The following is a 27,369-nucleotide window of genomic DNA, read 5'->3' as shown; positions in this document are numbered from 1 at the left end:
CAGCGTGCCAGATTTTAAAAGGAAATGGGATACACATGTGGGATTTCTAGGGGGGTAAAAATGGAAATGGGATACACATGTGGTATCTCTAGGGGGGTAAATTCAAGGGGGTGGGGTCGTTAGAGTGGGCAGACTTGATGGGCTATGGCCCTTTTCTGCCGTCATCTTCTATGCTTCTATGTTTCTATGTATGGTTTTTAAAATATATTTGGACATTTTACATCATCGCCATATATTGTTTGTGACTTGTTCGTGATGTTAGAGCATCGATCAGAGTGCTCATTTTAATATTAATGACCTCGTTTTAATATTTATGAACTCATTTGCACAGCAGGGTCCGAGGCTGCAACAAACGCACAGAAAAGCCCGCAGTGAGCCATTGCATACATCAGTCCGTAAAATAAGGTCGACCTAAACTGGTTCAGCGGCGATGGTTAGATGCACGATGAATTTAATGCATTTGGGCCTGAACGAGTTGCAAATGTTAACTGCTGAGATCAGACGTATTCCAATAAAGGCTGCAATCCTGTACCCAACAAGGTCTGTGAGTGTTTGATCTGGATGATAAAAGGGAGGGGGAGGGGTTACTGGCCACTTTCAGACTCATGGACTCCCAAAGGTTTCCTGGCTTTTGTTCACTTGGGTTGTGCCCTTTCAGTCTTCAGAAACAAACAGATAAAGCTCATTCTTCTGTTCTGCTCCAGTAGACTGAGACGGAAGCGCCCAGTTTATATTCTCCCTCTGCCCATTTGTATGTTTGCTCTGATCCTATAAATCTGCCCTTGAAGCTTACAGTAAAATCAAGTAATTGTATGTTAATGTGGCGGACCTCTCGGATCAGAGAGGCCGAGGAATACTCCAGAGGCTGGAGCACAAACTGTTTAGGTGGCTACAAGGCCGCAGAATCTTCCAAAACCTTTATGTCAAGAATGGTTTCTTGATATACTGTCTATATCACAAATATCTACGGTAGATCAGTGGTCTCCAACTCAAACCCTTTGCAGAGCCACATTTTGGATTTGGAGGTACTTGGAGGGCCTCAGAAAAAAAAAATAGTTAATGTCTTATTAAAGAAATGACAATTTTGCATGAGCTAAAACTCTTTCATAGCTCATAAATCTTTCCTTTTGGCTAAGTCTTCACAATAATATTGTCATTTATAGCTAAAGAGACTTATGATCAAGAAACTCTTATTTTACTTTTGTGATTATGAAAAACATAACGAGGGCCTCAAAATAGTATCTGGTGGGCCGCATGTGACTCCCAGGCCGCGAGTTTGAGACCACTGCCATAGAGCAGTGGTCTCAAACTCAAACGCTTTTCAGGGCCACATTTTGGATTTGTAGGTACTTGGAGGGCCTCAGAAAAAAAAAAAAATAGTTAATGTCTTATTAAAGAAATGACAATTTTGCATGAGGTAAAATTCTTTATAGTTTATAAATCTTTCCTTTTGGCTAAGTCTTAATAATAATATTGTCATTTATAGCTAAAGAGACATATGATCAAGAAACTCTTATTTTACTTTTGTGATTATGATAAACATACCCAGGGCCTCAAAATAGTACCTGGCAGGTCGCGAGTTTGAGACCACTGTGTTAAGGGGAACGGTTAATCTGCTGGCTGGGTTGGAGGGCAGAGGGAAGAACAGGACAGTCAAGCCATTGTGACATCACTGATGAGGTTGGCTCTTATTGGTGGAATGAGGCATTATGACATCACAATCTCTGCTCTGCTTCCCAAAGACAAACAGGATGTCATGGATACAGTTAAGGCAGTGGTCTCCAACTCAAACCCTTTGCATGGCCACATTTTGGATTTGGAGGTACTTGGGGGGCCTCAGAAAAAATAGTTAATGTCATATTAAAGGAATGACAATTTTGCATGAGGTAAAACTCTTCATAGTTTATAAATCTTTCCTTTTGGCTAAGTCTTAATAATAATATTGTCATTTATAGCTAAAGAGACATAGGATCAAGAAACTGTTTTATTTTACTTTTGTGATTATGATAGACATACTGAACAAGACTAATCTGATACTGAGTTATTACATGACATTTATTTCATAGACGATAAATTTGTCCTGTACAAGGGGAATATAACTGCATTGTATTGAAGGGCAGGAGGAACATTCAGAAAAGGTGTGATTGAACCAGGGGATTGTTTTGTCAGTGGGAAAGCTGCTGGTTTTGCGAGAACAGAATTCACCCAGCCCAGTTCTGACAGGTGCTTTGATAAATCTCCCATTACATGAAGTATTGCTTATAGTAACTTGACCAGTCTCTTGCTGCTGCTGTGAGCTGGTTATAGAGATCATGGTACTAGAGCCTGATCCTGAGATTCAGTCCAGGAGGAAGTGAACTGGAGCCTTATGCTGGGATCTGGAAAGAAGAACACCCTGTCCTACCAGGAGTCAGTCCAGAGCTCTTTGTGTGATCAGAAAGTAGGCCGGAGCTCCAGTGTTCACTCATAGAGCAGGGGGGTCAAAGTGCAGCTTGTTTTATTTACACAGCTCCGGCTTCAGCTGGCAGACTTGTGGTAAGGGATGCCGTTGCTGGTACCACAGATTTCGTTTCTTCTGAAGGCTACTCTTTAGAAGAACAGTTTCAATAGAAAGATGGCAGATGGAAGCCAAAGGCAGATCGATGCAGGAAAGTTTCTCGCAGCAGCGGAATCTGTTTTGTCAGCTGTCTCACACATACACAAACAAGCCAAAAAATAAAATATAATATAATAAAGAAAAAAAAAAAAAAAATTCAAGTTAAGTCATGGAACATTTCTCTTGCCTAATCACCGTCACACCAATCGATTGAGTTAATTCTATAGTAAATCATTGACACCTTAAACATTTTCTTAACATGCCACACACAAAAGACAAAGACATTTTTGTGTTAGCGTTCAGGGCACGAAAGCCATAGCAACATCTTGTTAGCAGTTAGGGACAGACCTGGACACACTTGGAGGACAGCCACGGGACTGGTCAGTCTGATTTGACGGGATTAATTCTATTCCATGCAGTTACTGCATTCCAAGGCCTCAGGCAACCAAAATGAGGGGCAAGAGGGTTCAGGTTCTCTTACCTGGGTCTGAGAGGAAGGGCAGAGTATGACTGCCTGCCGTTGTGATTATATGCAGGAGGGAAGAGGTCACAGGGGATAGGGTGGGCTCTGGTGTAATGTCAGACTGGTAACTCTCTTCCATGCCTATATTTCCTTTCGGGGATGTTATAATCCTAACCGATGGAGTAAGCTTGGGCGACAGGTTTCTCTGTGCTTTTTTACTAGCATCGTCCAAGGCTATAGCTAGGTCTTTAGTAAAAAGGCTCTGTGAAGAAGGCCATGTTTGGGGGGACATTTGTTCTGCAGTTCTCAAAGTTGTCCTATCTTCTTTCTCCTTCTCTACCTCTACTTGGGTAGAAATGAGATGGGTCTGGAGTGAAGATGGGTCTGTTGATGTGAACCATAGAGTGGTGGTCTCCTGCACATCTCTATCTACTCCTGGGGCAGATGTTAGGCTGTGGGTTGATGCTTGCTTGGGGGAAGGAATGCCCTCTGTTGTTACAGAGGCTACACTAAAATCTTCCAAGTCTAGGTCTACTTCAGGAGATGTTCTAAGCTCAGGGGATGAAGGCTGCTCATGGGTTGTTGTTGTGAGGGCTGTACTGGCCTCTTCCAACTCTATACTGTATGCTGATAAAACAAAGAAACACAGAAAGGGCCACAATTAGCATCACAGTCCGCAGTGGATTGGATAAGGAGGAGGGCAATATAGAAGGCTCCTTTTCAAGGTTCAGTTGGGTTTCGCATCCTCAGGCCAGTCTGAGACTGGGATTTGAGGGGAGAAAGAGGGACAATAGCATCCCTGCGACCTTGAGGAAGGAAAAGCAGCAGCACAGAAACATGATGGCGGATAAGGGCCAAATGGCCAATCCAGTCTGCTCATCCGCAGTAACCACAGTGCTTTCTTTAGCTTCTGTGACTATTTCCTTGATGATCAGAGAAGCAAGAGCAAGGGGGAGAGGCACAGAGGTGAAAACGATGAAAGAGGCAAAAAACAGAGTGGAAGGAAGGGTAACTGATGGGGAGGAGGGATAAAAGGTCAGAGCAAGGATGGAGAAGGAAGGGAAGATAAGTAGAAGCCTAAATGGTTGAGGGCAGAGAGCTGAAATTAGGAGTGAAGGAGAAGGTTGAGAAAGTGAAAGTGAAAAAAGGGTGAGAAGCAAGAGAGCACGAAGAGGTGTGGACAAAGCTGAAAACAATGAGGCTGGCATGAGAGAGTGCACAAGGCATACCCGCTGTGGTAGTGGAGTGTAGGGTAGCACTCCAGCCTATGGATAGGTCTGGTGCCGTCTCTTGTATTGCTGGGGTGGATAGGGAAGAGAACACAAAACAAGATTGTAGAAAAACACTTGAGTAATTCAAAAATGAACTATCTAGACACAAGGGGCAGAGGTGAAAAAGATGAAAGAGTGAAAGGAAGGATAACTGATGGGGGAGAAGGGATAAAAGGTCAGAGCAAGGATGGAGAAGGAAAGGAAGAGAAGTAGAAGTCTAAATGGTTGAGGGCAGAGAGCTGAAAGTAGAAGTGAAGGAGAAGGTTGAGAAAGTGAAAGTGAAAGAAGAGTGAGAAGCAAGAGAGCAAGAAGAGGTGTGAACAAAGCTGAAAACAATGAGGCTGGCATGAGAGAGTGTAAAAGGCATACCCGCTGTGGTAGTGGAGTGTAGGGTAGCACTCCAACCTACGGATGGGTCTGGTGCCGTCTCTTGTATTGCTGGGGTGGATAGGGAAGAGAACACAAAACAAGGTTGTAGAAGACTATTTGAATAATTCTAAAATGAACTATCTAGACATGAGGGGCAAGGTGCCTCTAAGCTCAACGAATTGGCTTTGCTCGACCTTTGGATCACTGGCAACTCATGTGAATTTGCTGTGGCCCAACCTTTCCACTTTACAGATGGGTAGCCATCATGATACAAGCTTCTGCTACACTAAGGCGTAGATACCCTTCTGTGTGATGGGCAGGAGAGTGAGGATGCCTGGGAGGGGTTGTTCACCAGAGGGAAACTCCTCTTATAGAGAGACTGAAGGAAAAAAAATATTTTGTTAGAAGTATTTCTGGTTGCAATTGAATGTTAATATAACTCATGAATATCTGTTCTTGTGACTCACCACAGAGATTGTTGATGCATTTGGTTTCAGCCGGACACTTTGAACAGGATTTGCCTTCTATGTATGGCTTCTGTCCTCTGTAATTCCCACTAGACAAAGAATTGAAAGAAAAATCCACATTTTCCTTAATTTAGTTTGAATATTTTATTTATTTAAAAATTTATTACTTGCTCCATCCTGTAGTTCTAGGCTACAGCTACTTACTTTTATAATATAAAAAAAGTATATAGAGTGTAAAGAGGAACGGCACAGTGGCTTATTGGCTATGCAAAGAGTCCTGGATTCAACTACCAGATGAAGGCCACCCCCTAAACTTAAAAAAATAAATTGGCAAGAGGAATGCCCACTCCCTCCTGCCACCAGGCCCACCTCTTCAAAATGGCAGGACTTCCCCTTCCCATTGCTTTCTGGGATGCACTAGGAGGGACCTAAGACTCTGATTGGCCCAGATAACTAAGGCCTCTCGCATTGGAGGGGTCTTAGGCATCTGGGCCAATTAGGGCCTTAGACCCCTTTAATGATGTACTGGGAAGGGGACCTAAGACTCTGATTGGTTCAGATACTGAACTAAATTAAACTAAACTAAACCTTAGGTTTGTATACCGCGCCATCTCCACAAGCGTAGAGCTCGGCACGGTTTACAGGGTTAGGTTGAAAAGGAGCTACAATGAAGGCCCCTGAGCGCGGATGGTTCATGTAGCTGTGATCTTTGGGGGGGAGGGGGAGGTTTGGAAGCGTGGGTCTTGTGGCCGTGATCTTTGCAGTGGGGGGCAGGAGCGTAGGGAGTCCAGGTTTCTGAGAAAGGAGGGAGTGGGCATCCTTCTTGCCTCTCTTATTTCAGGGCAATATGGCAGACCTGTCGGTAACACACTTACTCAAAAATAAGAAACACGGATCTTTTAAATCAAAATCCAACCCAAAAACTGAATCAATTACAGTGGTGCCTCGCATAACGAACGCCTCACACAACGAACGCTGCACACAACGAACTTCATGTCTTGATTCACACAACGAACTTCACACAACGAACTTCGTTTCACACAACGAACTTCGTTTCACACAACGAACTTCGTTTCACACAACGAATTTCGTTTCACACAACGAAGTCGTCCGAGCTGCCGATGTATTGCATCCTTCCGCGCAGGCACTGCAGGCAGTCGTTAGTCACTGCGCTTAACTGCCCTCTCTCACTGTATACAGTCGTCCTTTTAAGATAAACTCAATATTTTTTATATATCATGGCTTCTAAAAAAAGCAGGAAGGTGATTTCTGTTGAAATGAAACGGGAAATAATTAGAAGGAGTGAATGTGGGGTAAAACAGTGTGACCTCGTCAAAGAGTTTGGCCTCAGCAAGACCACCATTTTCACCATTTTGACAAATTTATCTTTTTTTATGTCATCTTAGCATATTTTATGCTGCAGAACGAATTATTTTTTTTAACATGTATTGTTATGGGAAAACGCGTTTCACATAACGAACTTTTCGCATAACAAACTTGCTCCTGGAACCAATTAAGTTCGTTGTGTGAGGCACCACTGTACACTATCTAGGATTAAAGGATATTTCATAGTCACTTTATATTATAATATTTAGGCAAAAATATACCTTCGAACTATTTGATGATATTTCTTAACCTTTTTACACACCTAACTAATAAACCCTCAAGTGATAAACTAGGAGGATGGTATATCATACACTATGAACAGTTTTCAGTGCATAGGACCTCACATAACATACGTTATCCCAAGTCCACATTCTGTCCAGTTTTCACATAATCATTTATACCATTACCTCCATCCCATCCCTTATTATATTATTGATTTTTTTGTTAATAATGTGTGCCTATACTTCATTAGTGTTCAATTTCATCAAACAGATCACTTCGATAATGTTTAATTTCATCAATCAAATGTGCCCTGTAAATGCTAATTTTTATTTTTATTTTCTTGATTATATAGCTTAAAAATAGTTCGGAGGTATATTTTTACCTAAATGTTATAATATAAAGTGACTAAGAAATATCCTTTAACCCTAGATAGTGTAATTGGTAACACAGTTACCGACAGATCTAGACCAGTCAGTAATTTTGGGTCATTAGCAGTCGTCGCTAGATTTAGTGTATGCTTTAGCAATGTTGGGGCATTGATCGGGGGGCATTTTAATATTAATGAGGTCATTTGCATGGCAGAGCTGGAGGCTGCAACGAATGCAAGAAAAAGCCTGCGGAGATACGCGGTGTACATCAGTCGGTAAAATTACATCGACGCTAAACTGGTTTAGCGATGATCGTTACACGCATGGTGAGTTTAGTGCATCCGGGCCCCCGTCTGGCATCTGTCCCTCTACAAGTCTGAAGGTAGACTGGGTTGGGATTCTGGAGCACTTTATCACCAGGGCCTTACCTGGTCCATAGGTCGAGCTGGTCCTGCTAACTTCTTTCAGTATTCTCGGATGTGTCCCATCCGGCCCCTTTGATTTGCCTACATATAGTCTTCTGAAATCATTCAAGGCCTACCTCAATTCCATTCCTATTTCTGCTCTTTTTTTTTTTTTTGCGGTTCTACTCCCAGACTTTCTGAGAAGGAATGTGTTTTCATCAACTACTACATGTCCCTCCTCTTCACCCTTGCGTTTCACATGTCATGTTTGAACTTCCTCTTATCACCATGTATAGCTTACTTTTTATTTATACTGCATCTTTGCTTTACTGAACAAACAGAGGAAGCATGATAAGGCAGCAGATTCCATTCAGAAGTTTATAGTTAGATCAGAACAAAATGTTTGAATAATGTGCATTAGTTGCGAGACAGCCAGCAAAGTGAAGCTGGGGGAGGAGAGACAGAAGAAGCAAGGTAGACAGAGAAGCTGCAATAGGTAAAGAGGTGATGTAGAGAGACCAACACGTAACATTCATACTAGGAAGATGGGTAATAGAGACCACTTGAGGAAACAGGTGGGTCAAATGTCAGAGAGCAGAGTTTATGAATAATAATAAAGAACTGTTTCTGTAAATCATATATTGGAGACATTTGCAGAATAAGAGGGGCCAGAATGAACTCTTCCCCAAAGATATTTTATAGAATCAGAGAGGGTCAGAGGGATAGTCTGTGGACATGATGCCTGCAGAAGATTGAAAAAACGGAAGCAAAATACCTTGACTTTAAAAGCAGATGCCTGCCAGAACTTGAATTTTTTTGGGGGGAGGGGCCAGAACACAAACTTTTGCCTCAGCCCCCCCCCCCCCGCGATCCCCGCATGCCTGAGCAGGTGAGGGTCCCCAACTCTGCCAACAAAAGTGCTCCTCCCACCTGCGGCTTTGCCACCTCTTGTCATCAGCCTTCCTCCAACACATGCTCAATTTTCACGAAACTGAGCATGTACAGGACAGCTCTGGCGGCAGCAATCGTGAGTGGAGTGACACTGTCACTAGTGAGGCATTGGAACCCTTACCAGCCAGGGGCCTTAATAAAGGCCGCCAAGGCTCCCTGTGGCTATGCCAAGAAAAGGATCTGGGTGTCATCACAGACAATACGATGAAACCTTCTGCCCAATGTGTGGCGGCGGCAGCCAAAAAAGCAAATAAGATGCCTTCAACCTTGAACAAAAGTCTTCTTACTTAGCTTACCGACAGGTCTGCCATATTGCCCTGAAATAAGAGAGGCAAGAGGGATGACCACTCCCTCCTGTCTCAGAAACCTGGACTCCCAACGCTCCTGCCCCCCACTGCAAAGATCACAGCCACAAGAGCCACACTTCCAAACCTCCCCCCACAAAGATCACAGCTACATGAACCATCTGTACTCAAAGGCCTTCAGTATCTGAACCAATCAGATTCTTAAGCCCCCTTCCCAGTGCATCATTAAAGGGGTCTAAGGCCCTAATTAGCCCAGGTGCCAATGGGAGGGGCCTTAGTTATCTGGGCCAATCAGAGTCTTAGGTCCCTCCTAGTGCATCCCAGGAAGCACTGGGAAGGGGAAGACCTGCCATTTTGAAGAGGCGGGCCTGGTGGCATGAGGGAGTGGGCATCCCTCTTGCCAATTTATTTTTTTAAGTTTGGGGGGAGGCCTTCGTCTGGTAGTTGAATCCAGGACTCTTTGCATAGCATACTTAGCTTACACCTATGTATTCAAGCTCAAGTCCAATCCCAGTGTAGTTCTCTCAGTCTAAAATCATTTGCACTCCTCTGGCTCGGATCCTGACTATGCCCATGTACCTGAATGCTCTTCCATGGAAGGCGGTGAAGTATAAAAGAGTGAAGGAATTCAAAAAAGGTATGGGATAAGCACAGAGGTTATTTATGTAGCATGAAGATAGAATGAAAGTATAGAGAATTTCCACTTGTAGTAAATCTTAAAATATATTTAAACACCTTTGGGGGGGGAAAAAAAAGAGACAAAGTGGGATGGACTACACTGGACACCAGTTAGAACTCTACAAACAAACGGGAAGTAACCCACACAGAGCTGCAGACTAAGAGAATGACACAGTGACAGAATTTGTCATCGTCCCCGTAGATAACTGCAGGAAACCATCCCCATATTATTCTTTAAAGAGAGAAGGAAGAATCAAGAGTCTGAATGGGCCCAGCAACTGACCCTCAAGCCGTACATTGAAGAATGCTGGTGTACAAGGACTGAGGTTGAGATAGACACTAAAGAATGACAGTCTCTGATATCCAGAGCCGATACTGTGATGTCATAATGCTTTATTCCTCCAATAAGAGCCAACCTCATCAGTGATGTCACAATGGGTTCGTTATCCTATACTTGGCTCAAATAAGAATCAGAGTATGAATGGACACAGCCACTGACCCTCAAGCCGTGCATTGAAGAATGCTGGTGTAGAAGGACTAAAGCCGAGATAGACCCTACAGAATGACACGGGATGGTTTCCTGCGGTTATCCGCGGGGATGGCGACAGCTTCTGTACATTCTGGTCAGACTTAGATGGGCCATGCTGGTCTTTATCTGCCTTTATTTACTGTGTTCTCACGATGCCACTGGAGGCTCGACCTGTGTTGCTGGTGAAACGAAAGTAGATTTTCACTTACGCAGGCGCGTAGTTGCACACCAGTATAAATTGCTTCTGCCGATCCGATTTTTTCACTTTCTCACAGAACTGCTCTCCACAGCCAATTTTCATGCTATCAGCCCAGACTACCTAAATAATGAAGAAAAATAAGGGAGGTGATGGGTTCTCACCGGGTAACTTTCTGCCAATCCACACACCAGTTACAGTTCTAGAGATGTAGGCGGTTTGGTTCGTACAGATGGGTCACTCGCACGAATGCATGGGAAGCAGCATGTCATATCACTGGAAGTGCTAGGACTTGAAACCTTGACATCCACACTATCTTTGTCCTAACTTTCACGTTGGTGCCAAAAATTAAAATCTCTGCACCAGTTAATTGGCTTACAAGCCAATTAATTGGCAATAGTTGAAATTTGCGCATGCATCTTTCTGCGCCCTATTCTTTAACCCCACACACCTAAATCCCTTAACGTGCAACTCAAAAGGAGGCCCTATATCCATGCCAAAATGCCCAGAGTCGGGCACTGTCATTTACACCAGGTTTCAGCTGGGGAGGTTGGCGCCCAGGACGGTAGAGCTTGGCATCACTGCGCTGTGTGCTCTCTGCTCCTCCCTGCCCCCTGCTGCTTGAACGCCCCCCACGCACCTGCATCTTCCGCCTGCTGCTCATGCCGGCCACGGCTCCCTTCTGACATCACTTCCTGGTTCTGGGACCAGGACGTGACGTCAGAAGGTGGCCAAGGTCTGTGCCAGCAGCCGGAGGCAGATTCTGCTCACACCAGCGAACATTTACATTACATTACATTAGTGATTTCTATTCCGCCAATGCCTTGCGGTTCAAGGCGGATTACATAAAAGTTTTCAGAGATTACATAAAAATTTACAGGAATAGCATAAGAGATGTCATAAGAGTTACCAAAGAGTTGTCGTTATCTCAAGGTGATAAATGTTGGGTAATAAGAATTACCAAAGAGTTGTTGAGATCTTACGGTGGTAAGTGATGGGTACACTGGGGAGGTGAAGGAGGTACACTGGTCAAGAGGTACACTGGGGAGGTGAAGAGGAGGAGAGACACAGGCGCTTTTCACATCACACTGAATATCACAACTAAGAAAGGAGGGTTAAAATGGCCAACACTAGTGGACCAATACCTGGGTATAGTGACCACACATTTTCTTCTCGGTGCATGCCATAGTAGCAAAATCGTAGTCTATGCGTTCTTTATGCCATGAGTTCATTGCATCTGCCATGCTCAATGTGTTTGAGCTGGTCATGTACAAATTCTCTCCAGTGTTGCCAAGGTTTGGATTGTGGTCCCATATGCACTCAGCTGCGTAGGCCTTCGCCTGCTTCTCCAGACTGGAATCCCAGTACTGAAATGCAAAAAGAGAAAATCCAAATAATCGTGACAAAACACAAAGCTCAGTTATCCCCTCTTATCTTCCTCCAGGCGCTAGAGTCGGCAGTCTAAGACATTTTTGAGATTGGAGGCTCCTAGCTAAAGTTTTTCTATAAACACAGAAAAATGAAGGCAGATATAAAAGACCTGAGCCCCTGTTGGTGTTGGATGACTATGATTAGATATGATCACCAAAATAGGGCTGTCCACAGTGTTCACCGTTTATCATAAAGGAAGGGCCCAACAGTCAAAAGGATTTATGTTCCTACTTTTTTTTGGCAGAGTGCTAATTTAGGAGAAGAAAAAGTCTGTGACAACAGGGATGGATTCAGAGTGAGGGGAAAAAAGTAAGGCACTGATTTTCAGCTCTAGGTTCATGAAATTAGACAAATGAATGCCAGGCTTAAATTTATAGCTTGTATAACAATGGCCAGTGTATATTGATAATACCAACCCTCTCAAGTGCACTAAATATAATGAATAAACTAGGTTGGTGTGTCCAGAGTGTAAATTTCTTCACTAGGATACCTCAGCCCCACCACTCCACCGCTAAGCCAACTCCAGAAAGCAGGAGATTTATGTGGTGCCTCATCATAGGTCATCCATTTTTTAATGCTGTGTATTATTTATTTTATTCTTTATAAAAATAAAGTTATCTTTCACAGAATCTTTACTTGTGAGTCGGATGACAATGGCGGCCTCGGGAGACCCTTGAGACAGCACTATATGTGTGAAACATGTCGGGTCAGACTCCCAGGTTCGGCTGTGTGTAGAAGCTAAGTATACAAGTTCTTTAACTTTTGCACTTACTCTAACTTATTGAATTATTTAAATCAGATATATTTTTATAAAGAATAAAATAAATAATACACAGCATTAAAAAATGGATGACCTATGATGAGGCACCACATAAATCTCCCGCTTTCTGGTGGGGCTGAGGTATCCTCGAGGCTTAAATTTATAAGCACTGTTCCCAGCGGTCTCAAACTCAAACCCTTTGCAGGGCCACATTTTGGATTTTTCGGTACTTGGAGAGCCGCAGAAAAAATAGTTATTGTCTTATTGAAGAAATGACAACGTTGCATGAGGTAAGTACCTACAAATCCAAAAAGTGGATTATCTGAAATTATCAGAAGCAATTAAGGAAAGATTTATAAACTATAGTTTAACTATAATAATTAATGTAGTGAAAGTGGGTAATAAATATTGCTTTATACAAACTCCATCCACCCTTTTAGCCGAGACTATAGTTTATAAATCTTTCCTTAATTGCTTCTGATAATTTCAGCTATACAAAACTGAAACTAGTGCAAATGCAGAAAGTGAAAAACTATCAAAGTATCAACTGCAAGAGACAAGATTTTGGACCAACTATTTTGAGGCCCTCAGCATTATAAAGAATGATTCTTTATGGAAAACCTGTGCCTCAAGTGTCCGGCGGTCGCGTCCGCAACCGCCTTCAGCTCTCACTTCCTCCAGCACCGGACACACGCACAAGCTGCACTGCCTCCAATGGTTGCCTTACGTTCTGGAACGTTGCCCGCCTCAGTGCTGTAACCTCACGCAAGCGTTTTCCTGCGTCTGTACGCGATTGTGAGGTGGAGCAGAGAGGACAATCGCGTACAGACGCAGGAAAGCGCTTGCGTGAGGTTACAGCAGTGAGGCGGGCAATGTTCCAGAACGCGACTGCCGGACACGACCGCTGGACACTTAAGGCACGAATTTACCATAAAGAATAATTCTTTATAATACCGAGGGCCTCAAAATAGTACCTGGCAGGCTGCGAGTTTGAGACCACTGCTCTAAGCTGAGCGGGAGTCCTCTACCTACAGTCCTGCCAGTAGGAGGCGCTGTTTCACTATCACATTTTCAATAGTGAAGGACAGGCAAGCTCTGAGGGAGTCCAGAGAACCTGCCTATTCCTAGATTTTGAAACAATATTGAAGCAGCATTCCCCTCCCCTCCCCCGGCAGCAATGCAGTTAGTAGACTCCTATTCAGCTTAGAAGGAAGTGTTTAAGGGGTAAATTTTCAGTCAGTGGTGGTCAGCGTGATTTGATCACCACCAGAGTTATGTCCAGTTTCTCAATGCTGGGCCTTGTGGATCTTAACCACACACCCTTAAAGATCTGCTCATCTCAGGGGGTAAGCGGGATCCGCGAAGTCCTTGGGAGTTAAAACAAAGATCTCCGTGGACCCCGTGTCATGGCCGCTTTCTTTTTAAGGCCGTGCACTTTAGCTCCACAGGATCTGTGGGGCCTCCAGGTAGAAGGCATTTTGGGACACTGGGGTGCAGAAAAGTCGGGCGCAACAAAATAGCATTTTGCAAATCTCACAATTCCATAACACACAACAGCATGCCGTAGAACCAACACAAAATGATGCACCCTCACCCCCAGTATTAGCAATCCCAGCCATTAACAAAAAAGAAGCCAGCAAAGGTAGAAGTTAAAGAGGATCTTGTGGACCCCAAAGAACTAAAAGTGCGGGCCTTAAAAAGGAAGCTACTGTGGCATGGGATCCCCAGGGATCCTCATTTTAACTCCCGCGAACCTCAAGGATCCCACTGACTTTAGAGCAGTGTCCCTCAAACTGTGTGGCCTGAAGAGATTCCGGATGTGCCATGAGAAATTCTAGAATTTTACTTTATTTTTAAAAATTCCCTTCATAAATAAACACTAGAATGGATGATCTAGAATGACACGGTGGCTGCTAGCCGCGGGTAGCCTACCAAAACGGTGGGGGAAAAACTGTGTTCACCATGACTTGTCCCCGCAGTTAAGGGAGGGAAAGAGCGCGGTCACCTATCACGCGCCCTCCCTCCTTACTGATCGCTGCTGCCGCCGCCCAGTCCAAACATCTCCCTACCCCCTCCCTGCCCTTTACCTTCGTGGCCAGCGATTTCTAAATTGCTTTCGTACGAGCAGCCGGAGCTGTGAAGCTGCGTGTGGCTGCTGTAAAGGTCATCTCTGAAGCAACCGAAGTTGCATCAGAGACGACCTTTCCGGCAGCCACATGCAACTTCAACGCTCCGGCTGCTCGTATGAAGGCAATTTAGAAATCGCCGGCCACGAAGGTAAGGAGCAGGGAGGTTTGTCGGCACAGTTGTGCACTGCAAGCAGTAAACACTCTTTCTGCCTTTTAAATTTAGGACTTACTGTTTAGTTTTTTTAGTCGATCCAGGGCTTGTTGTCCGGGGGGGGGAGGGGGTGCGATGTGCATGGCGGAAGCGGCTAAGAGGTGTTTTTGTTGCAGGGGGGTGAAAGCGCCACAAAGGTAAGGGGCAGGGAGGGAGAAAGGGAGGAAAGGTGGGGTGGAGAGGAACAGACGCTGAAGGGAAATGGGGAAGAGAGAGTGGGGAGAAGACGCTGAAGGGAAATGGGGAAGAGAGAGAGGAGAGAAGACGCTGAAGGGAAATGGGGAAGAGAGAGTGGGGAGAAGACGCTGAAGGGAAATGGGGAAGAGAGAGTGGGGAGAAGACGCTGAAAGGAAATAGGGAACAGAGAGTGGGGAGAAGACGCTGGCAGGGAAGAAGACAGAGACACCAGACTATGGGGGAAAGGGAGAAGCATAGTAACAGAGCAAATGGAAGACACAGAGAGAAGACAGACAGTGGATGGAAGGAATTGAATGAGAAGATGAGGAAAGCAGAAACCACACAACAAAGGTATAAAAACAAAATTTCTATTTATTTATTTCCTTTTTTGCTTTAGGATAAAGTAGTATATTAGTTGTGTCGATAAAAATTTATAAACAAAGCCCTGCCAGCTGAACATCTCTTTCTCTAGTTCAGCAGCAGGAACTTTGATTTATAAGAAAGGAATAAGCTAAATATTGCAGTACTGAGGCTTGTATGGATGCTGTGGGGATGGGGTGGTGAAGGGGACGGCGGGGTGAAGGGGACGGTGACGGGGACAGATTTTTTTCCCCCGTGCCATTCTCTAATAGATGACATGTATGTCACATATGCAAGTCTGTCAATGTTATGAGCGTCTGTGTGCGTAAGGATACAACCGCCCAGACAAGCTTCATTCTTTGACATGATTGGTCCTTGAAAACTAACAGCAAGTAATTTTAGTCTTATTTTTTATGCAGTAATTATCCTAACTTGAGCAACAAAGCAATCTTCTTAACTTTGCGAACTCTAATAGAAATGAAATTAAAAAAAAAAAAAAAAAGAGCGACTGCAGTTGGTGGATGATGAAATGCGTGTTTGCTTGTCGACCATCGAGCCACGTTTTGAATTAATTTGCACTCAAAAACAAGCACGTCCATCGCATTGATTACCAATTCTATTCTATCTACTTTAGTTTCACCGCTGTTACAATTACCCATACGTAGCTTAAAGAACTTTAAATAAATAACGCTCAAATTTAATTTTTTGTTGGTTTTGCAGTTTTATAAATTTCAATGATAATGTGCTGCGAAAAACATTTGTCCCGTTTAGTGTGCCGGAGCTAAAAAAAAAGTTTGAGAGGCGCTGCTTTAGAGAATCTGGGCATCAGTAAGAAACGTGAGGTCGCTAACCACGGGGACCTTTCACGAAGGCGCGCTGGCCAATTTAGCGCGTCCGTTATATTCTACGGACGCGATAGCATTTAGCATACGCTAAATTGTCTAGTGCCCCTTAGTAAAAGAGGGGGGAAAGCTCATGAATGTGCGAGTTTCAGCATATTAGAAACATAGAAACATAGAAGATGACGGCAGAAAAGGGCTATAGCCCATCAAGTCTTCCCACCCTACTGACCCATCCTCTTAAGTTTATACCTAGTGACCGATGTTCCAGTTCGACCCTCGTAGGGATCCCACATAGGTATCCCATTTATTCTTAAAGTCCAGCACGCTGCTGGCCTCGATCACCTGCGCTGGAAGCTCATTCCAACGGTCAACCACTCTTTCTGTGAAGAAATACTTCCTGATTTCGCCATGAAATTTCCCGCCCCTGAGTTTGAGCGGATGCCCTCTAGTGGCAGAGAGTCCCCTGAGATAGAAGATTTCATCTTCCACCTCGATACGTCCTGTGATGTATTTAAATGTCTCAATCATGTCTCCCCTCTACTCTGTAATAGGAATTTTGTGTTTCATAAAATGATACTCTGCGAAGACTTCAGGGATTGAGTTGCACAGTTAAACCGCCAAAATAATTTTTTTTTCTGTTTATAATCCTCTCTAAGCAGATGATCTTGAACACTTTTGCCAAGGGTGGAGAGGTGAAAGGGAGGATTTGAGTGTCCCTCCTTCCCATAAAAATCTTCAATTTCTGTCATTAGAGACTTGGAATCCTAAACTTGTGAATGTTTGCAAAAAAAAAAAAGCCACAGACTTTTTAATGCCTGAACCCTTCTGTCTCTCTCCTCCCTCCACCCAAATCCCCCATGACTTCATCCACTCTGTTTTCATTGGAAAGACACATTATTGTTTTGAAGCCGGAAGACTTCTCTCATACGATTAAAAAAGAATTAAGGCTTTTGTGATGGGGTAAGCCAGTGTCTCTCAAACTCTCTCGAGCCGGGGCGGGAAGGGGTAAAACACGGACCTGACAGACCTCACGGATCTAAACCTGCACGTCCTTAAAAATCTGAGGTCCGTGCCGCCTGTAGTTAGTTTATGGCTCTGACAGACCTCGGTGACAATTTAGCACTGACGGATCCGCCTCAGCATAAGGAGGGGAAAGTATTAGGATCTGTCAGCGCTACAATGTCACCGAGGTCTGGTCAGAGCCGATTTACTGGGGCTGCAGGAAACCAGTTTAAATGATTCGTTTTGGAGCCGCTCCAGTACTAGTCTCTGGCTCTGACAGACCTCGGTGACATTTTAGCGCTGACGGATCCTAATACTTTCCCCTCCCTATGCTGAGACGGATCCGTCGGCGCTAAATTGTCACCGAGGTCTGTCAGAGCCAGAAACAAAGTACAAGTAGCATGGACCTCAGATTTTTAAGGACGTGCGGGTTTAGATCTCCGAGATCCGTCAAGTCCATGAGGTCCGCGTTTTACCCCTTCCCAGCCGGGGCACACTAAAGGTAGTGGCCACAGCTTGAGGCACCCAGAAGTGTGTGGACGTCGCCGAGATGACATCATACATATGCGTGACATCATCAGGTCGACGTCCTTGCATGTGCAGAGGCCCTCCAGACGGGCCCTGAGACGCCAGGAGGGGGTGCCAGCAGGGAAGAGAGCCGGAGAGAAGGAGACGCCAGCTGATTGCCTACAGCAGTGTTTCTCACCTACATCAAGCTAAGTACCCCCTAAGTCTAACAAATATCAACCGAGTACCCCAACCACTTCAAGCTAAGTACCCCCTAAGTCTAACAAATATCAACCGAGTACCCCAACCACTTCAAGCTAAGTACCCCCTAAGTCTAACAAATATCAACTGAGTACCCCAACCACAGACTACGACGGGAACTCCCTACAGCTATTTCCTAATGGTGATCTGCACGGGGGCAGGAGCGTAGGAAGATCGCTCCTGCCCCGAAAGCCCGCTAGACCACCAGGTAAGGCCGGGATGCCGGGGGGGAAGACGTAACGATGTTTTTTTTTCTTTTTTCCCCCTCCCCAAAAAATTGCAAATATGTGAAATCGCGATTGCCGAAACCATGAATGGGGAGGGGGAAGTGTAGAATTCTTAGTCTTATTTACCATCCCTTTTCTAATAATTCCTAGCATCCTATTTGCTTTTTTGGCCGCTTTTATTGGGCAGAAGGTTTCAGCATATTGTGTACAATGACAATCGGATCTTTTTCTTGGCGCGGACATTCAAAGTGGACCCTAGCATCTAGGTAACTACGATTTGGGTTATTCTTCCCAATGTGCATCGCTTGCATTTGTCCACATTAAACGACATCTGCCATTTGGACGCCCAGGTCTTCCAATTTCCTAAGGTCTGCCTGCAATTTTTCACAATTTGCATGCGTTGTAACAACTGAGGGCCTGATTCTAAAAACAGCATCCCAGTTGTAGGCGGTGGTAGGTGTCCTATCACTATCGAACAGGCCAGACGGGTCACACAGGTTTTTAAAAAAAATCAATGTGGAAAATGATGCCTACAGTGTAAGGAACCATTCGCGCGTGTATGGAGGCATCTGGGCACGCCTACGGATGCCTAAGGCCAGCATAGGAGTGGCTTATGCAGGCGCCATTTCCAGATTCGGGCCCTTAGTGTCATCTGTAAATTTATTTTTTTAAACTTTTATTTATTCAATTTGTCAAATTTCAAACAAGCAATTCACATATACTTGTACACAGATTCATAAACATTATTAACAGAAAATTTATAAACCCAATTCCACTTAATTCAGTGTTTTAGGTTATTCCCTTTTAATTCAACCTATTTAATCCACCATACTTTGAGAGAGATTTTTAGAAAAAATAATGATAAATGAAACAAATCTTATCCAACCTAGAAAGTGGTTATCTTATCTGTAGTACTACTGCCATTCATGACAGGTTACACATTTTCAGCTACGGGCACTACTTGCTCTTTTGATTCTATAAATCCTTATAGTAGTTACTATAACTCTTACTCTGATAGGAAACAAAAGATTTTACAGGAAATTTCAACAAAAAACTTTGCTCCCAGGGCTAGGACTGTTGGCCTTAATGCCAAGAACTCCTTTCTACGCCTCTGAGATCTTAAAGACATGTCTGGAAATATTCGAACCTTCGAACCTAAAAACTGGTCATTTATATGACGAAAATACAGACGTAATACATATTTCATCTGCAAATTTAATCATCTCACTCGTTGTTCCAATTTCCAGATCAATTATAAATACCTTTATTCTCAACTACCTGAGGTTTCCTGTTAATAGAGCCTCCCTCTTCCTAGTCTGATCACTTCAGCAATGATCTTGAAAGAGGGCTTCATGAAAACCTCTATGACAGGCACTTCCCCCCCCCCCTGCATTTATTTATATCTTATTAATATTTGTTACATCAATAACAAAAATCAGGAAAAGCAGAAAAAGAAACAATTCAAAAAAAAAAAAAGCAACTTAAAATTCAAATTAAGACTTATGCCGCTCAATACAGAAAGTAAAAATTAGTATCTGAAACGTTCAGTGAAACCTTATCAATCAAGAAATTCTCCAATTGTGACATCAACCACAGGTATCACCCATATTGGCCACCATGACTTTTAACCCTCTCCCCCCCCCCCAGGTTGAAAAGCTGGTTTTACGGCATTCCTAGGCCTAGTTGACCTGGGGGAGGGGAATAAAAGACCTCATCCAGAAAGCTAACCACCAATGGTCTGCAGAAGGTGGTACACTACTATAACAGAGTAGGCAGAATCAACTGGACAGACTCAGGTGGTCCAAATGGCTTTTATGTATTGCCATCTGATGATCTCCGTCCCACAAATGTTAAAAGACGACGGTTTGGCAACTCTCTCAGTTAGGAACGAAAGCCAGTGCCAGACAGACTTCTATGGTCTGTGTCCTGCAAAGGGCACAAGACGGACGAAGATCAAGTCTGCGCATTGTATGCCACGTTATTATCATATGCCACAAATAAAGGCATTGTGCGTCTCAAGCGAGAGGAAAATATGTTAACCCTTTCAGGACCATAAGGATCATAGGCCAATTTTTGTGGTTTTGACGACATTTTTATGGTAAAAAGGGCTTGCAGATGCCAAAAAATTGATTTTTTTTTTGTGAAATATCATTATTTTTATTTAAAAAATCACACTTCTGGCTTATGGACAGTGTGGCAAGTGAATCTTCTCGTCAATCTGGCAACGACGCTAATGAATGAATGTCGGAACCAGTTTGTTTACATAAAGGCAGTATCCTATGGAATCCGTACATATCAAATTTAGAACTGTAGACTATCCCAAAATCAAAATGTATAGGATTTTAAAGTTATGGGACAAATATGTCCCTTGGTCCTGAAAGGGTTAATGTTGAAATTAGCAAGTAGAATACTGTTAGCAATACTTTTGCGCCCATTCATCATACTTACATGCCTATCTGTGGTTGACAAGATGGCGATTTGCCAACGAGTATTTAATCTTGCATAACGATGACCTGCAAAGAATGCGAAAGCTGTTCTGACAGACTGGATGGACCGTGCAGGTTTCAAGTTTAGTAGGTTTTTATAAACCGCCTATCAAGACTATCTAAGCGGTTTTTTACAATCAGGTACTCAAGCATTTTCCCTCTCTGTCCCGGTGGGCTCACAATCGATCTAACGTACCTGGGGCTATGGAGGACTGAATGACTTGACCAGGGTCACAAGGAGCCGCGCGGGGTTTGAACCCACAACCCCAGGGTGCTGAGGCCGTAGCGCCAACCTCTGCGCCAAACACTCGGTCTGAGTCATTTACCGTATTACTACGAACGTAAGAATTGCCATACTTGGTCAGCCCAGTATCCTGTTTCCAAGTTAGCACTATATTCTCTTGTTAGAAAATCCAGCATATAAAAATTCACCTCGGGCGTATTCATTATGAATTTCCTGTGAGTTTCCAGGGAAGGTCTGGGAAACCCTGTATCTCAAGGTTACTAAAGCATATCTCAGTATCAAGGTTCAGAAATCGGCATAATAGAGAAAGATGTTCATCTGTTTTAGCTACATTAGTGAAAACTTTTCAAGAGTTAAGCTGATCTGGTGAGGAAGTTCAAACACTTCCTGCTGCGGTTACAAATTTTGCAAGGTGCCCAATGAAAACTGGAAGAGAGAAAATAAGACTTTTAAAGTCACAGTTCCAGCTCCTATGGAGGAGGAGAGGGAAAGGAGGCAGGGGTAGTTGATAGATCCCATTCCAATACGTCCTTTCCCTTTATTGTCCAAAGAGAAGTAGGTTTCAAACATAATAAAATGTATGTGAACTTGAATAAAGAAAAAACTGGCAGTGGGAAGAGAGAATGAACTGGACTTTTGAGACTGATCTCAGGAGGGCACTTAGGTCTGTGCTCTTGATGGAAGTGACAGAAGTATAAAAGGGAGAAATCCCTCGATCACTGTCTTGTGGACAGAGCATCACTCTATCCCACCAAGCTGCCTTACAGGGAGTGCCCTGCTCAAGACCCCCCAGTCCAATTCAGCTTTTGCCAAAAAAGGGGAGGAGTTAATATGCTCTGATTGGAAGCATGGGTGTCAGGACAAAAGCGCGCCGGGACAAAGGCGCGCGCAGACAATTGAGCGCAGCACGGAGGCGCGCGCCATAGAAAATTACTGTTTTTAGGGCTCTGACAGGGGGGCATGGGGGGGGAATCCCCCACTTTACTTAATAGAGATCGCGCTGCGTTGTGGGGGCATTGTGAGGGGTTGTAACCCCCCACATTTTACTGAAAACTTCACTTTTTCCCTGTTTGTAGGGAAAAAGTTAAGTTTACAGTAAAATGTGGAGGGTTACAACCCCCCAAACCCCCCATAACGCCGGCGCTATCTCTATTAAGTAAACTGGGGGGGCTCCCCAGCAAAAACCCCCATCAGAGTCCCTAAAAACTGTAATTTTCTTCGGCGCGCGCCTCCGTCTTGCGCTCAGTTGTCGGTGCGCGCCTTTGTCTTTCACGGGGTTGTCTATGAACCGGAAGCATGTATGTGCTGGTTCCAGGAAGGGATATAGAAGTTTTGTAAAATTTTGTTCTCATTTGCATAAAATTTGTTTCCAGAAAATGTCACTAGGCAAATGTTCCTGATGTTCTATAGGGGATAAAGTTATTTGTTGTTGCACATAATTAAAAGTTAATTTTTAAAATAACCCCAACTGGACCAACTGTACACATTTCTTGACTAGTTTTGAGGTTAAGCCTCCCTTTCTCAGATGAGAAAATGCTTTAAACAGTCTTTGCAGCCTTCACTGCCAAAAGAATCCTAAAGCTTCCCAGATCACCAGTTCATAGATAACGGGAACAATACATGTATTATATCTCTTACTAGATCTGATTTGGTATGGTACTGACCTATGCATTTATTTCCTTACAAAAAAAAAAAATCTAATGCTGTATTAGAGGTTTCAAGTATGGCAGGGGTGTCCAATGTCGGTCCTCGAGGGCCGCAGTCCAGTCGGATTTTCAGGATTTCCCCAATGAATATACATGAGGTCTATTTGCATGCACTGCTTTCATTGTATGCTAATAGATCTCATGCATATTCATTGGGGAAATCCTGAAAACCCGACTGGATTGCGGCCCTCGAGGACCGACATTGGACACCCCTGATAGTATGGTAACCAGGTATATGGAAGCATTTCATGATGGGGGGAGGGGAGTAGAAAAACTTTATTAATTTTTCAAGTATAAATAGATTATACACTTCTCCCTCCATATTCGCGGTTTCAGCATTCACGTTTTTTAGCTTGCTGGCTCCTCCCCCAAAATTACATCAGCTTGCTTAGAGAAAATCACTGATTCCCAGCACTTTCTTCACCGCGTTTTGCCTCTCCTCCAGGAACAGGCCATTTTATTTGCGGTTTCACCATATTCACGATGGTTTTTAATTAAAAAAAAAAACAGCGAATAACATATGAAAAAGTTATTCGCGGATTTTCAGTATTTGCGGTTCTGTTAATCCCCTATCACAGCGAATACGGAGGGAGAAGTCTACATATGGAAAAGGCTTTTTATAAATCTGCATTGCCAAATAGGGGGCACTCGGAGAAATTGAAAGGGGACAGGTTTAGAACAAACGCTAGGAAGTTCTTTTTCACCCAGAGGGTGGTGGATACATGGAATGCGCTTCCGGAGGCTGTGGTAGGCAGGAGCACGTTACAGGGCTTCAAAGAAGGTTTGGATAGGTTCCTAGAGGACAAAGAGATTGAGGGGTACAGATAGGAGTAGAGGTAGGTTATAGGGATAGGAGTAAGAGGTAAGTTATAGAAATAGTCAGGGACCACTGCTCAGGCAATAGGCCTGATGGGCTGCCGCGGGAGTGGACCCCTGGGCGAGATGGACCTCTGGTCTGCCTCAGCGGAGGCAACTTTTTATGTTCTTAAATAAGTAGATGTGCCGACAAGATGGGGTATATATATTTATATATGTGCACCAGACACAGGTTCTTACAGGAGCTAGAAGTTTGGGCAAAGCAGGGGCAGAAAAAATTACAATGCATCTGCTTTCATAAAATTATATGAGCCTTCATGGAGTATATGAACAAATTTCTACCTTAGTTGGAGCAGCTGGAAACTCATGGGAGCTGCAAGAATCTAGTCTACAAAGACTGAGGTGCCCTGTGATAAGTCAGTTGAAACAAATGGGGGAAACTGGAAATAAGCACAACTAAGCCTGCTTAATATTCCTGCTTAATATTCCTTAATCCAGAACACCGCGGCCAAACTTATCTTCTCAAAAAGTAAATTTGACCATGTCACACCGCTCCTATCCAAACTCCACTGGCTTCCCGTTATTTCCAGGGTCTACTTTAAATGTGCCTGCCTAACCTTCAAGATCCTCCACGGTATCCTTCCTCCTTTTATCCCTCTATCCTGGAATTCCTCAAATCCAACCTCCACTAGATCCACTCAAAAATTAAAACTATCCTACCCCTCCTTAAAAGGCATCTCCCTTGTTGGTAAACTTGGCTCTTCCCTCCCTTTCAGAATCACTCAGCTCTGGAACAGTCTCCCTTCCCCTCTCCGCAATTTGAGCCCCCTTCTACCATTCCGTAAGCATCTGAAGACCTGGCTCTTCTCCAGAACGTAACCCCGTCCCGCTCCTGGCACTCTCACACCAACCTCTCTTCTCTCATACTTATATAATTCCACTGGAGTTCCGTTCCTTCCCTAACCATGTAAACCGTGTCGAGCTCCATCTGCGGAGATGATGCGGTATATAAACCCAAGATTTAGATTAGATTAGATTAGATTAGACGTCTCTTCAGTGTTCAATATTTCCACAAAACCAGATAAAAAGCTTGCCCCAAATTTCCAGCCTTCATCTTCTTCCAGCAGCACTTAACCTCTCTCCAGCCAAAGGAGTCAACTTTACAAAATGATTTGGTGGACTGAACTGAAAACAAATAGGGTTGTTTTTTTTTGGGGGGAAGGGGGAACAAAGTGATTTTGTTGGGTGGAGGAGGGGGGTGCTTGAGCACCCACATAACCGACCCCCCAATGCAGATTGCAAAACTGCGCGGGCACCGAAGACTTTTAGCCCGAGTTCGGTCACCCACTTCCGAAGAACTAGACCCATTATGGCATGAAAAAGGGATCCCCCCCCCCCCCCCCGAGCAGGATTTGCGGCGATCGGGCAAGTTTTGAAGCCCCGGGAACCTGGCACCACGTGTGCGCGGGCAGGTCCCAGCTTAGGCGCCCAAGAGCCGAGATCCGGCACCTCGCGGAGGGATCCGGGACCCGCGCACTCACCATTTTCTGCATGTTGGCGGCGGATGGCGTGACCTCGGAGCGGTAGAGGTTGTGCTGGTCCAGCAGGGTTTTCTTGTCCGCCTCGCTCAGAGCCCGGCTGGACCCGACGGTCAGGAGCAGCAGAGGGAGGAGCTGGCAAGGTTGCATCTTGGCTGGGTTTCCTCCGCGAATGATGGGGCTCGGGAGCCGGGCAGCCGCTTTTTAAACCTGCCGGGAGGCAAGAACCACCCAGCTAGCGATAAAGGAAACGTCTTCCCTCTTGTTCTGCTTTTGCCGCACCCATCTGTGATGCACAAAGCTAGATCCGTGTGCCACCTGTGAACTGTTTGCTTTCTTGTTTCTTTTTAAACATAGGTAATTCAGCCTCCTCTCCTTCCCCACCTCCTCCCCCCCTTATCTCACGCAAGTGGAATGAGGGGTGCTTTTACTAAGCTGTGCAGGAGCGGATTAAAGGGTAGGCATGTGCCTAGGGCCTGAAACTGGGGGGGGGGGGGGGGGGGGCGCTGAAGAAGGGCAAACAGAGCAGCTGCCCTGGGTCTTCCGCGGTCCGAGCATTTCTTCCTCTAGTTGGCCCACCTCCCTCCCTTCCCCTCATCTTCGCGGGTCACCTTGCTTTCCAATGTGGGGTTTTAAAAATTTGCCATCCATGCCGGGGCCCTTATCGGAAAGCAAGATGATCAGCGAAGGTGAGAGGAACAGAGAGAGGTGGGCCAAGAGGTTGAGTGGTGCTTGAGGAATCTTGTGCGACAGGGTCAGGAGCGTGTGGGAAAGCAGTGGTGAGGGGCAGGATAACGCGATGGAATTGGGGTGGAGGGAGTGAGAGAAAGAGAAGGGGGCAGATGATGGCAATAGGGAGAAGGGAAAGAGAGAATGAGAAGGGGGCAGATGATGGATGTGGGGAGAAGGGGCAGATGATGGACGTTGAGAGAGAGAGAAGGGAATAGATGATGGAAGTGGGGGGAAGGGAGAGATAAGGGGGCAGATGATGGACATTTGGAGAGAGGGAGAGAGAGAGAAGGGGGCAGATGATGTAAGTGGGAAGAAGGGGGGAAGGGAGAGATAAGGGGGCAGATGATGGAAGTGGTGAGAAGGGAGAGAGTGAAGAGGGCAGATGAATATCAGTTGAGAGGGAAGAGCAGATGTTGAATGGAAGTGGAGAAAGAAAACATACTGAATGGAAGGAGGGGATAAAGAAAAAGGGCATATGCTGGATAGGAGGAAGAAGATAGTGGAGAGGTGAAGGAAAGGGGTGGCAAGCTGTGGGTAGACACAGTGAAAAGAGGGAAACTGAAGACTGAATAGTGAGAAATAATTTTATTTAGATGGAGGCAGAAAATAGAGAAGGAAGAAAAGGAAAGGGAAGAGAGAGGAGAAAGAGATGCCAGAGAAATGGGGAAGGAGACAGAGATATCAGATCTGAGTGGAGGAAATGAGAAGAGAGAAATGCTAAAAACCACAGGGGGAGGGAAGGAGAGATATGCCATACCACAAGGGGAACAAAGAGAAGAAGATGGATACCAGACCAATTGGGGGGGAGGGAGCAGGAGGAGAGAAGGAAAGGGGGAGGCAGACAGTGGATGGAAGGGGCAGACAGTGGATGGAAGGAAGAGAATGATAAGATGAGGAAAGCAGAAACCAGACAACAAAGGTAGAAAAAAGTGCTATTTTAATTTTATTGCTTTAGGATAAAGTAGTATTGCAGCTGTGTTAATAAATGTTTACAAATAGAAAATGGAAATACGGTGATCCTTTTATTGGACTAATTTTAATATATTTTTGATTAACTTTCGGAGACCAAATTCTTATTCCTCAGGTCAGGACAGGATACTGGCTCAAAAACGAACCTTTAAAGTAGGACACAAAACGCGTCTCCTGCATCTCAAGATGGCTCCTCACAGACTCGTACGTCATACCTGGAAGCGTCAATGCGTCATTGCTAGGACACTAGCTTCAAATCCGCACCACTGACAAGCAAAACTTCGCTCCAAAAACAGAAGGCAAAACGCCAAAAAGCTCTCAAAATTGTATCGCGTGTGAATGAAACATGCGTTTCTACAAAAATAGGATTTATGGGGGTCAGACCGCACGTCCATTTAGGAAACAGGTGACGGAACACAAGAGCTCAATACATAACAACAGAATACAAGCCCCTCTCCCTTTTTAAAAAATTTTTTAAATTCATTTTCAAATATTAACAGTGCATAAACGAATCAGGAAAAGCACTTTAAATATACAAACATTCTGAAAACAATCATTTTCTCCCCCCTTCCTCCCAATCATCCATATGGCTCGTATTACCTATAAAATCATCCTGCTGACCTTCAAAATAAAACTCTCTCACCAGCCTTCATATCTTGATAAGCTTCTCATTCCTCAATGCTCTTCACGTACTCTGAGGTCAACAGATCAAAAAGTCTTGCTAATTCCTTCCATAAAAGACTTCTTTTACACCCGGAAAATAAAT

The 27,369-nt window shown here is 44.4% G+C and overlaps 1 protein-coding gene across 1 annotated transcript; it reads right to left on the bottom strand.

The window, feature by feature from the left end:
• Positions 1 to 1,964: 1,964 nt before the first annotated feature.
• LOC117347558 (peptidase inhibitor 16-like) lies at positions 1,965 to 26,816 on the bottom strand. Its single transcript, XM_033918648.1, has 10 exons — positions 26,750 to 26,816; positions 24,906 to 25,112; positions 20,561 to 20,625; positions 11,351 to 11,572; positions 10,219 to 10,328; positions 5,167 to 5,255; positions 4,700 to 4,768; positions 4,289 to 4,357; positions 3,078 to 3,686; positions 1,965 to 2,684 (listed from the first exon to the last, which is right to left on the bottom strand). The coding sequence occupies exons 1-10, from the start codon at positions 26,814 to 26,816 to the stop codon at positions 2,590 to 2,592; spliced, it is 1,602 nt and encodes a 533-aa protein (XP_033774539.1). The 3' UTR covers positions 1,965 to 2,589.
• Positions 26,817 to 27,369: the final 553 nt, after the last annotated feature.

Source organism: Geotrypetes seraphini, chromosome 13 (genome assembly GCF_902459505.1).
Source record: "Geotrypetes seraphini chromosome 13, aGeoSer1.1, whole genome shotgun sequence".
In the NCBI taxonomy this organism is placed as follows: domain Eukaryota; kingdom Metazoa; phylum Chordata; class Amphibia; order Gymnophiona; family Dermophiidae; genus Geotrypetes; species Geotrypetes seraphini.
This window is presented reverse-complemented; position numbering and strand designations above follow the sequence as displayed.

Bases quoted from the DNA above. Each gene is read 5' to 3' on its own strand.
- LOC117347558 (XM_033918648.1), bottom strand. From the start codon at position 26,816: ATGACGTACGAGTCTGTGAGGAGCCATCTTGAGATGCAGGAGACGCGT. The intron at 11,573-20,560 runs GTAAGTATGATG...TTTGCATTTCAG, and splicing joins TGTCAACCACAGATAGGCAT to TACTGGGATTCCAGTCTGGA. The intron at 3,687-4,288 runs GTATGCCTTGTG...TTGTTTTATCAG, and splicing joins ACACTCCACTACCACAGCGG to CATACAGTATAGAGTTGGAA.